Genomic DNA, 12036 nt, shown 5'->3' with positions numbered 1-12036 from the left:
TTGTGCTGTAGTCCAGCTGGGAGCAGGTGAGCAGGGTGTGCTGCCCTGCAGCTCAGCCTGTCCCTTAAGCCTGTGACAGCCCGCTCCTCACTGCAGCCCTGGCCAGAGGTCTGGGAGTGCTGGCACTTGAGGCCCTAACAGCAGGATGGGATCCTGAGGTGCGGGAGGGGTGTTTCCAGCCCTTATGTCCCAGAGAGCTTAGTGGGGTGCTCAGAATAAGGGTGACTCTCCTGTCCCCCTTGAAGTTGGGTCACTTGCAAAGAGACCAAGAGGAGGACCTCTGGGCCCCACCTGCAGCACCAGGCCCCCCAGCAGTGCTGCAGGGGGGTGACCAGTGGGAGAGGGCAATGGGAGGTGCTGGCTGCTCAGTGGAAGGTGAGGAGCAAGTCCTGGCTAGCTGCTTTCCCTGCAGCTTCTCTGCGCTGGGGGGAGAGCAGCAGGTGAGTGCCAGCCTGTGCTGCACTGTGGGACACGCTCACGTCCCCCAGGCTGGGCTTGGGCAAGGACACTGGGGTAAATCTGTGGAGTTCAGCCTCTCTGCCCAGTGGCCTTTCCTGGAGCAAGTCCCAAGACCACCGGGGGCCTGGACAGCACAACAATGGGCACCAGAAACAGGGAGGCCACTAAACTATGAGTAGTAACGGCCTGACCCATGGCACCACCAGCAGCACAGCAGCCCCTATTGCTGCAGTGGGGCCAGCTCCGAATGAGGGCAGTAATGCCCGTTACTGAGTTCCCACCCCACTTCCTGCAACGCCCCCAAGTGCTGGGGCGAGCTCTGACTCCAAGCGGAGAGCACCTCTGTTTGAGCCTCCTGCCTCCAGTTTGGAAGGAAGGAAGTGCTCCCACCATCCCTTGGAGAACACTGCACTGATCACCCATGGGGGAGGGATATCGATTTACCTCTCCTAGGGAGGAGTATCTGAGCATCTCAGTATCTATGAAGTGTTTACCCTCCTAAGCCCCTTGCAGCATCCCCACTGTATAGATGGGAACAGCAGCCCAGAGAAGCTGTCATTCGCCTGTGGTCACACAGACAGGCTTTGGTGGTGCATGGAATTGGACCTGGGCTTCCTGAGTCCTAGCTTAGCCCACTAACTCCTGGCCATCCTGCCTCCTACGTGTGGAAGGTTTTGAGCTGCCCTTGGGATGGCCGGGAGAGATGGGCCCGGCTGCTGAGCTCCAGCCCCACTGCTGCTCCTGTGATGAACTGGGAATGTTCTTAATGTTTTATTTGAATACCGTGCAGGTGCCAGTGACGCAGCAGGAAGAGGGGAGTATTGACCTGGGAAGGTTGCAGGGGAGTTTTGCTGGGATGGGAGACGTTCCTTGAGGCCAGATACCTGAACATGTAACATGAGAACCAGGAGGGGGATTGGAGCCAGGTGACACCTTTGCCCAGGAAACTGGACAAAGGCTGGGGGAGGAGCCAGGAGGAAGCTGGGGGAGATGACTGGAGGGGGTTTCAGTTTGGAGCTGGCTGGGAGATGGAGGGGAGCCCAGGCTGTGCTGTGGCCTCCTTGGGGCCCCCCAAGATGGACCTAACTGAGGGGGTCCTGTTTGTTGTCTGTAGCTGCAAGACCTGTCTTGGACTGTGTTCCTGTTGTCTAAATAAACCTTCTGTTTTACTGGCTGGCTGAGAGTCATGGTGAATGCAGGAAGCCGGGGATGGAGGGCCTTGTCTTCCCCAAACTTTGTGACAGCTCCCACTGACATAGTGCCTTTCCACTAGATCACGGCCACGGATGCAGACAGTGGCCCCTTCGGCTCCCTCTCCTACTCCATCGGCTCCGGCATCGGCAGCATTGTCCCCACGCAGTTCAGCATCGATGAGCACACTGGGCAGTTGTGCACAGTGCAGGGCCTGGACCGCGACGAGGGGGCCGCCGCCTATGACTTCACTGTCACTGCTGTTGATGGGGTGAGTGCTGATGAAAGGAGAATGGGCCCTTGGGGGGAGGGGCTGAGCAATAGGTGAAGGGGGATGGGCCCATGGGGAAGGAGGCTGAGTAATGAAGGAAGGGGGTCATGGGATGATGGGGAAAGGTGGAATGGCCCTTGGATGGAATTGAGCAATGGGGTGGGGGCAGCTGGACCCCGGGGGGTGCTGAGCAATGGGGCTGGGGCAGCTTGGCCCCTGGGGGTGCTGAGTAATGGGGAAAGCGGGGGATGGGCCAATGGGGAGTGAGCAATTGGGCAGGGGAGGGAGTTAAGCCTCCAGCCTAGTACTGTTCAGAAGGTTATCCCTGTCATCCCATCCCCACCAGGGCAGTGAGGGCCTCCCAGCAGCCCAGCCCTGGGCAGAGTTATGCCTGGTCCTGTCCTCCTCCAGGGTGGTCTGAACTCCATGGTGTACGTGAAGGTTTTCCTGGAGGATGTGAATGATAACCATCCGGCGTTCTACCCCCTGGAGTACGCAGCCAGTATCAGCACGCAGAGCATGCCAGGCACAGCTGTGCTGCGCGTCATGGCCCACGACAAGGATGAGGGTCCCCACGGGAAGGTGACGTACCACATTGTCTCGGGGAACTCGCCCCCTCTCTTCTCTCTGCACAAGGACACAGGTAAGAGCCCTTGGTACCCTGGATGGACACCTGTCAGTGTTACTGTACAGCACGCTCATCAGCTCCAGAGAAGGGCAGCCCCACCAGCCAGCAGCCCCCTCTCTCCTCAGCATTCCCTGTTTCCATAAGAACATAAGAACGGCCGTACCGGGTCAGACCAAAGGTCCATCTAGCCCAGTATCTGTCTACCAACAGTGGCCAACTCCAGGTGCCCCAGAGGGAGTGAACCTAACAGGCAATGATCAAGTGATCTCTCTCCTGCCATCCATCTCCATCCTCTGATGAACAGAGGCTAGGGACACCATTCTTTACCCATCCTGGCTTATAGCCATTTACGGATTTAACCACCATGAATTTATCCAGTTCTCTTTTAAACACTGTTATAGTCCTAGCCTTCACAACCTTGTCAGGTAAGGAGTTCCACAAGTTGACTGTGCGCTGTGTGAAGAAGAACTTCCTTTTATTTGTTTTAAACCTGCTGCCTATTAATTTCATTTGGTGACCCCTAGTTCTTGTATTATGGGAATAAGTAAATAACTTGTCCTTATCCACTTTCTCAAAATCTCTCATGATTTTATATACCTCTATCATATCCCACCTTAGTCTCCTCTTTTCCAAGCTGAAGAGACCTAGCCTCTTTAATCTTTCCTCATATGGGACCCTCTCCAAACCCTTAATCATTTTAGTTGCCCTTTTCTGAACTTTTTCTGGTGCTGGAATATCTTTTTTGAGGTGAGGAGACCACATCTGTACACGGTATTCAAGAAGTGGGCATACCATGGATTTATATAAGGGCAATAATATATTCTCAGTCTTATTCTCTATCTCCTTTTTAATGATTCCTAACATCCTGTTTGCTTTTTTGACTGCCTCTGCACACTGCGTGGACATCTTCAGAGAACTATCCACGATGACTCCAAGATCTTTTTCCTGACTCGTTGTAGCTAAATTGGCCCCCATCATATTGTATGTATAGTTGTGGTTATTTTTTCCAATGTGTATTACTTTACATTTATCCACATTAAATTTCATTCGCCATTTTGTTGCCCAATCACTTAGTTTTGTGAGATCTTTTTGAAGTTCTTCACAATCTGCTTTGGTGTTAACTATCTTGAGTAGTTTAGTATCATCTGCACCCTTTGCCACCTCACTGTTTACCCCTTTCTCCAGATCATTTATGAATAAATTGAATAGGATTGGTCCTAGGACTGACCCTTGGGGAACACCACTAGTTCCCCTCTCCATTCTGAGAATTTACCATTAATTCTTACCCTTTGTTCCCTGTCTTTTAACCAATTCTCAGTCCATGAAAGGACCTTCCCTTTTATCCCATGACAGCTTAATTTACGTAAGAGCCTTTGGTGAGGGACTTTGTCAAAGGCTTTCTGGAAATCTAAGTACACTATGTCCACTGGATTCCCCTTGTCTACATGTTTGTTGACCCCTTCAAAGAACTCTAGTAGATTAGTAAGACACGATTTCCCTTTACAGAAACCATGTTGACTATTGCTCAATAGTTTGTTTCTCTTTGTGTCTGACAATTTTATTCTTAACAATTGTTTCGACTAATTTGCCTGATACCGACGGTACCCTTCCTGCTCGGCCAGAAGTGCGGGGCAGGGGTGAAGGCTCTGGCTGGGAGTGTGAGCTCTGAGGTGGGGCCAGGGTTGAGGGGTTTGGGGTGCAGGAGGGGGCTCAGGGCTGGAGCAGCGTGTTGGTGTGTTGTGGGGGTGCGGGCTCTGGGAGAGAGTTTGGGTGTGGGAGGGAGTTTGGGGTGCAGGATCCTGGCAGTGCTTACCACAGCTCCCAGGAAGCAGCCGCCAGGTCCCTGTGGCCCCTAGGCGCGTAGACAGCCAGAGGGGCTCCACATGCTCCCCTCGTGCCCACAGGCGCTGCCCCTGCAGCTCCTGTTGGTCACAGGCCCTGACCAATGAGAGCTGCAGAGCTGGCACAGGGGTGAGGGTAGCACACAGAGCCTCCTTGGCCTCCCATACACTATGGGGTCTCAAGGACCTGGTAGCCACTTCTGGGAGTCACACGGATCTAGAGCAGGCAAGGAGCCTGCCTTAGCCACAGGCCCCCGCTGCACCACCAACAGGACTTTTAATGGCCCAGTCAGTGGTGCCGACCTGAGCCACCAGGGTCCATTTTCGACTGAGCATTCTGGTTGAAAACTGGATCCCTGGCAAACCTATTCCCTGAATTCCTGACCACATTCCCTGGACCCAGAGAGGCTCCATACCCATGGCCCATTCCCCAGGGCCCTTCTTTTCCTGACACGCTCCCTCCCCAGGACCAGGGCCAGGTCCCAGGCCCTTTCTAGCCTGAACTCCACCCCTCTCCCCTCCATCCCCCCAGAATCAGCAGACTGATCTCCCCACAGTCAATGCTGAGATAAACGGGGCCAGGTTCACTCTCCCCCTCCAGCCTCTTTTGGCCTTCCTAGGACTGATAGGTCCAGGGCGTAATACAGTTGGGAGGGGAGGAAAGGAAAAGGGTGTAGGGTCTCCTCAGACCCCTGTAGAGAAGGGCTGCCCTTCCTTGCCCCCAGATGTAGCCCCCATCTCCCTTTGCAAATGCCAGCCACTTTTGTTCCCCCTCTGACCCCTGGAGTCAATCTCTGAGATTGGCATCTCTCTCACTTGGTTATTCCCAGGCCCATGGTTTGTTTCTGCATCCCTAGAACAGGGAGGGAAAGTGCATTTCCTGCTGGGGGAGGGGGACACAGTGTTCAATCCTACAGCGCTTCTCCTATGAGTTTCTTTCTCTCCTAGGTGTTGTCTCCCTCTCGTGGTCTCTGAGTGGCAAAGCCAACACGCTGGTGCAGCTGGTGATCTCAGCACGGGATGGAGGGGGCCTGTCAGCCCAACCCAATGCCCAAGTGAACATCAGCATTGTGGCTGGCACGGTCTCACCTCCTGTCTTTGAGCAGGCACAGTACTTCTTCACAGTGCCTGAGGACACACAGCAGGGGGCGAGTGTTGGGGCCGTCCGGGCCCATAACCCCCCAGGTATGGACCCATCGCAGCCCCCAAAACACGTTGGGCCCATGTTTCCATTTCAGATGTCCTGTGCTCCTGCCCCACCCCCCACAGTGACCCTGCTGGGATCTCCCCCTACAGCTAGCAGCCTGTCCTCCCTCATGGTGCTCCCTGCTGGGAGCTCCCCCCAAAGCCAGTGCCCTGCCCGCTCCCACAGCACCTTCTGCTGGGAGCTCCCGCCACAGCTAGAGGCCTGCCTTCCTCCACAGCGCCCCCTGCTGGGAGCTCCCCCCACAGCCAGTGCCCTGCCCGCCCCCATGACACCTCCTGCTGGGAGCTCCTCCCAAAGCCAGTGCTCTGCTTTTCCCCATGGCACCTCCTGCTCGGAGCTCCCCCCACAGCTAGCGGCCTGTCCACCCCCACAGCACCCCCTGCTGGGAGCTCACTCCACAGTCAACTCCCTGCCTTCCCCCACAGCACCCCTTGCTGGGGCAGGCTGGGTGGGTGAGCTAGCCCTGCTCTCACTATCCTTACTCTATATTCCCTTGTCCCCAGGTCACTCTGATGACATCTTTTATTCCATCTCCTCGGGAGATCCCCATGGCTATTTCTTCATTGACTCCAGCTTGGGACAGCTCCGCACCAGCCTCCCTCTTGACCATGAGGTCCAGGCAGTTCTGGTTCTGGATGTGCAGGCCCGAAGTGGCTCGCCGCCTGCCTACAGCAACACCCAGGTGAAGATTTCCGTGTCAGACGTGAATGACAATGCACCAAGCTTCCTGGCCCCTTCTGACTCCATCCTGCTGCCAGAGGCCACAGAGGTGGGGGCCACTGTCTACACGCTGCAGGCGGAGGATCGGGACAGTGGTGCCAACGGGCAGGTGCACTTTGAGCTGGTGTCAGGTGGGGGCGGCATCTTCAGTGTGGAGCGCTCCTCTGGGACAGTGCGTGTGGTGGGGGCGCTGCAGTACGAGGCCAGTGCTGCCTATGGCCTAGCCATAGTGGCACGGGACAGCGGTGTGCCCCAGCTCAGTGCCACCTTCACCCTGCTGGTGCACGTGCAGGCAGAGCACGACCACGGTCCCATCTTTGACACACTCACCTACCGTGTGGAGGTGCGGGAGGGCACTCCTGTCTCCACTCGCTTCCTGCAGGTGCGGGCCCTGGGCCGGGACAGTGGTGCCACGCCTCTCATTTACCACCTGCGTGCTGATGGCGATGCTGCTAGCTTTGGCATCATGCCCGAGAGCGGCTGGCTGTATGTCAAGAGTGCGTTGGACCGGGAGACACGGGACCTGTACATGCTGACAGTGCTGGCGTCTGCTGGGGCAGGCGGCACCAGCGGCGAGGCCAGGAAGACTGGCACCAGCACGGTGCGGGTCAGCATCACTGACGAGAATGACAACAGCCCCCGGCTCAGCGAGGAGCGCTATTTCTTCACCATTCCCGAGAACCAGCCACCTGGCAGCAGGGTGGGCAGGGTGACAGCCAGTGACCGGGACACAGGGCAGAACAGCCGCCTCACCTACCGCCTCCTCCAGCATGACCCCAACTTCCTCATCCACATGCAGTCTGGTGAGAGACCCCACAGGCGGTGCAGGTGGAAGTGGAGGGAGATCCCACCGAGATCCGAGTGGGCATGGAGGGGCCTGTGAAGCTCAGCAGGGGGTGACTGTGAGGGTAGAGCAGTGCTGGCCCCAGTGTGGCATTTGGGGGTGCTGTGCTTCAGGGAGGGAGGTGGAGGTAGCATCATGCTCCCTAGTTAGAATCATAGAATATCAGGGATGGAAGGGACCTCAGAAGGTCATCTAGTCCAACCCCCTGCTCAAAGCAAGACCAATCCCCAGACAGATTTTGCGCCAGATCTCTACATGACCCCTTCAAGGACTGAACTCATAACCCTGGGTTTAGCACACCAATGCTCAAACCACTGAGCTATCCCTCCCCCCCGGGTTAGTGACCACCCGGTCTGAGAACTACCAGAGCCGTCCCACGGCAGAGTGCTTTGTCGGGTTGCCCTCCTTCCCACAGGGCTCTCATGGCACGGGCGGTGCCAGCAGCCTTTTAGGCAAAGCCAGGCCCATCACTGAGCTACTGCAGCCACAGATGTCCCGCCTTCCACCCGCCCAGCCCAGAGCCCAGCGCTCAGGTCAGCAGGGCCCAGCAGCCTAGAGAAGCCAGAACACAGGTGCTGAGACTTAAGGAAGCTTGTCAAGAGGGATATACAATGGGCCCAGGGGTCAGGAAAGGGCGTATGCACAAGGATGGGTTGGGGGGTCACACCCGAGAGGTGGGTCAGTGTCAGCCCGTCTCACAGGAGCCTAGGGGTTACACCCTAGGAGGTGGGTCAGTGTCAGCTCATCTCACAGGAGGTTAGGGGTTACACCCTAGGAGGTGGGTTGGTGTCACTCTGTCTCACAGGAGATTAGAGGTCAGACCCCAGAGGTGGGTCAGTGTCCTCCCATCTCACAGGAGGTTAGGGGTCACACCCCAGAGGTGGATTGGTGTTTCCCTGTCTTACAGGGCAGTATGAACCACACTGCAAAGGAGGGTCAGTGTCACCCCATCTCAGGGGTCAGACCCTAGAGGAGGGTCAGTGTCAGCCTGTCTCATAGGAGGTAGGTCGGTGTCATCCTGTCTCATGGGAGGTAAGGAGTCACACCCCAGAGGTGGATTGGTGTCGCCCTGTCTTACAAGGCATTAAGAGCCACACTGCAAAGGAGGGTCAGTGTTAGCCTGTCTCATGGGAGGTAAGGTTGGTGTCACCCTGGAAGTGGGTTGGTGTCACCCTGTCTTACAGGGCATTAAGGGTCACACCCCAGAGGAGGGTCAGTGTCAGCCTGTCTCACAGGAGGTGGGTCAGTGTCATCCTGTCTCATGGGAGGTAAGGGGTCACACCTGGAGGTGGGTTGGTGTCACCCTGTCTTACAGGGCATTAGGAGTCACACCGCAAAGGAGGGTCAGTGTCAGCCTGTCTCACAGGAGGTGGGTCAGTGTCATCCTGTCTCATGGGAGGTAAGGGGTCACACCTGGAGGTGGGTTGGTGTCACCCTGTCTTACAGGGCATTAGGAGTCACACCGCAAAGGAGGGTCAGTGTCAGCCTGTCTCACAGGAGGTTAGAGGTCACACACCCCAGAGGTGGGTTGGTGTCACCCCGTTTCACAGGTTAGGGGTCACACCCCAGAGGTGGGTCGGTGTCACCCCATCTCACAGGAGGTGGGTCAGTGTCATCCTGTCTCATGAGAGGTAAGGGGTCACATCCCAGAGGTGGGTTGGTGTCACCCTGTCTTACAGGAGGTTAGGGGTCACACACCCCAGAGGTGGGTCAGTGTCACCCCATCTCATGGGAGGTGCATCAATGTCACCCTGTCTCCCGGGAGGTTAGGGGTCACACCCCAGAGGAGGGTCTGATGCAGCTGGCATAGCTCTCTTGTCATCAGTGTGGCAAAGTACCTTCTTCTCCTCAGCCGGCTCAGTCCTTTTTAGCCTTGGAGACACAGGCTTGGGCAAAGCAAATCCTTCTAGGTAGCACAGGGTCTGGCTAATCCTTCCCTCAATCAGTCCCTTGTGCTTGTTTACTTCCCTTTTGGAGACAGAGCACAGCCTTCCTTGCTGGAAGGGTTCAGAGCCTTGCTGCACCTAACTTGCTGGCAGCTTCTCTCACTCTTCCCCCTTTTCCTCCCCACTTCCATGTCAGGGAGGGTTTAAAAAGGTCTCAAGCAGTTGGAGCCGGCTGAACCTAATTAGTTCCCTGGTAACTCCTTTTCCAGCTGACCTTATTTCCCCATGGTTATCTCTCCTCAGTGGATTGGGAGAGGCCTTTTAACCCCTTGGGACTAATTACTACCCCTCCCTTTGTAGCCATTTGTCCTGGGTTTGCCACATCAGTGTTAGCTCAGCTGTCCTGCCCCCCTCCTCTGCCCTGACTTGGCATCTGCCTTGCACTGGGGTCCTTGGTGGCTGGCACAAGGGGTCATGGCTAAGTGGGATGTGGTAGGGGACCCTTATGCAATTTCAGAGAGCAGCCTTGTGTTCCACCAACTCCTGCTGGCTCCCTTCCCACTGCCCTTTCCCCAGGGCCCTTGTCCTGTGACCATCATCCCAGAGCCACCTCCCTCTCCATGGTCTGCTCCTTTGGACTGGCTCCCCCACCCACAGCCCATTTGTGATTCCATCCCCCCAGTCCAGGACCATTTCTCTGCCCACAGGCCATTCCCCTGGGCTCTGTCCTGCCTTGCAAGCTGGGTCTCCCCCCTTCCCATGGGAGACAGTTCCCCATCTGGAACTGTCTCCCTGTTGGGAGTCCCCGTTGGGAGCTGGAACTCTGGGAGCTGAGCTGTGTCCTTGCTTCTCCCTTGCAGGAGAGCTCACTGCCAAGCGCAGCCTGGACCGGGAGCAGCAGTCAAGCTATCAGCTGCTGGTGATCGTGCAGGATGGGGGGACACCACCCCGCAGCGTCACAGGCACCATCTATGTCACCGTCTTGGATGAGAATGACAATTTGCCGGCTTTCCTTCATGTGCTGGGCGGGCGGGAGGTCCTGGTGCAGGTGAGGGGGGCAAGCAGGCACTTTCACTGCATATTGTGAGGCTGGGAGCTTCAGGTGCAAGTTCTGGGGTCCAGAGCCCTCAGTACAGATTGGGGGGCAGGGCTCCCACTGCAGGTTGTTGGGGGCCAAGAGTGCTTGGGGGGGGAGGAGAGAGCCCCTGTGCAGGTGGGGCGGGGGAGGAGAGGGCCCCTGTGCAGGTTGGGCGGGGGGGATGAATTTGATCAGGTCTTGATTACTTGAATAATTCTCACTTATCTACATATACTCTCACCTGTTCTTTCCATATTTTGACTTGCTTTACTTCCCCCTTGTTAATATTAATTGTTTTGAGTATCTGGTCACAATTAATGTCTTTAGTGAAGACTAATGCGAAACAGGCATTAAACACCTCAGCTTTCTTGATGTCATCAGTTATTAGCTCTCCTTCCCCACTGAACAGAAGATCTACATTTACCTTTGTCTTTTTCTTGCTCCTGATGCATTTAAAAACACTTCTTGCTGCCTTTTGATGTCCTTTGTTAGGTGTCACTCATTTTGTGCCTTAGATTTTCTGATTTTGTCCCTACATGCTTACACTACTCTTTTGTACTCCTCCATAGCATAGCAATTAGTCCATGTTTCCCCTTGTTGTAGGATTTCCTTTTGATTTTCAGGTAGTTAAAGAGTTCCTGATGGAGCCATATTGGCCTCTTACTATTCTTCCTATCTTTCTTTTGCATCAGGATAGTTTGCAGTTGTGTCTTTTAATATTGTCTCCTTTAGAAACTGCCAGCTGTCCTCAATTTCTTTATCCCTTAGATTTTCTTCCCACGGGACCTCACCTACCAGTTATCTGAGTTTGTTAAAATCTGCTTTTTCTGAACTCTATTTTCCTTATCTTGCTGCTCTCACTCCTTCCTTTCTTTAGAGTCATGAAATCTATCATCAGGGCTGGCTTTAGGCCAATTCGCCCGATTCCTGGGAATCGGGCCCCATGCCTAAGAGGGCCCGCGCTTTAGGCTCCTTTAAAATTTTTTTTTTTACTGCTGCGGTCTGCTCCGGGGTCTTCCATGGCCCTGCTTCCCTGACCAAAGCGCTGGCGGGAGCGCAGCTGCCCCACAGCCCTGCTCTCTTGGCTGGAGCTCTGGCTGGAGCGCGACAAGCCCCGCGGCCCCGGCTGGAGCTTTGGCCGGAGCGCGACAAGCCCCGTGGCCCTGCTCTCCTGGCTGGAGCTCCGGCCAGAGCGCGACAAGCCCCGCGGCCCCGGCTGGAGCTCCGGCCGGAGCGCGACAAGCCCCGCGGCCCCGGCTGGAGCTCCGGCCGGAGCGCGACAAGCCCCGCGGCCCCGGCTGGAGCTCCGGCCGGAGCGCGACAAGCCCCGCGGCCCCGGCTGGAGCTCTGGCCAGAGTGCGGTAAGGCCCGTGGCCCGAGCTGGAGCTCCGGCCGGAGCGCCGCAAGCCCTGCGGCCCCACTCTCCTGGCTGGAGCTCCGGCTGGAGCGCGGCAAGCCCCGTGCCCCCGACTGGAGATCTGGGCCCTTTAAATAGCCCCCAGAGCCCTGGGGTAGCAGGGGGCTCTGGGGGCTATTTAAAGGGCCAGGGCTCCAGCTGCCTCTGCCACCCCGGTCCTTTAAATAGCCGCCGGAGCCCCGCCGCCCCCATGCATTCCCCAGGGCTCCCGCGGCTATTTAAAAGGTCCGGGGTGGGGTAGAAGCAGGGGAGCCCCGGGCCCTTTAAATAGCCCCCAGAGCCCTGGGATAGTGGGGGGTTTGGGGGCTATTTAAAGGGCCAGGGCTCCAGCTGCCTCTGCTGCATCCCCTGCCCTGCCCGCACCAGCGCTGCCCCCCGCTGCCTGCAGCCAGCTCTGCACCCCCTGCCCACAGCCAGCCCCTACCAAACCCCCTGCCTTGTCTCCAGCCAACCCCTGCCACACACCTCTGCCCGCACCAGCCCTGCACTGCCCG

At 56.7% G+C, this 12036-nt stretch overlaps 1 protein-coding gene across 5 annotated transcripts in view; it reads left to right on the top strand.

The window, feature by feature from the left end:
* DCHS1 (dachsous cadherin-related 1) overlaps nt 1-12036 on the top strand; it is a 179427-nt gene that overhangs the window by 76556 nt on the left and 90835 nt on the right. For all 5 annotated transcript variants that reach the window (XM_050924366.1, XM_050924373.1, XM_050924381.1 and 2 more), the window contains 5 exons: nt 1733-1921; nt 2333-2564; nt 5339-5575; nt 6101-7120; nt 9908-10095. In XM_050924366.1, coding sequence (XP_050780323.1) covers nt 1733-1921; nt 2333-2564; nt 5339-5575; nt 6101-7120; nt 9908-10095 — 1866 coding nt within the window. The remainder of the gene's footprint in view (nt 1-1732; nt 1922-2332; nt 2565-5338; nt 5576-6100; nt 7121-9907; nt 10096-12036) is intronic.

The sequence above is a fragment of the Gopherus flavomarginatus genome, chromosome 1, assembly GCF_025201925.1.
Source record: "Gopherus flavomarginatus isolate rGopFla2 chromosome 1, rGopFla2.mat.asm, whole genome shotgun sequence".
Taxonomy (NCBI): domain Eukaryota; kingdom Metazoa; phylum Chordata; order Testudines; family Testudinidae; genus Gopherus; species Gopherus flavomarginatus.
The sequence above is the reverse complement of the archived record's forward strand: the minus strand, read 5'-3'. Positions and strand labels throughout refer to the sequence as shown.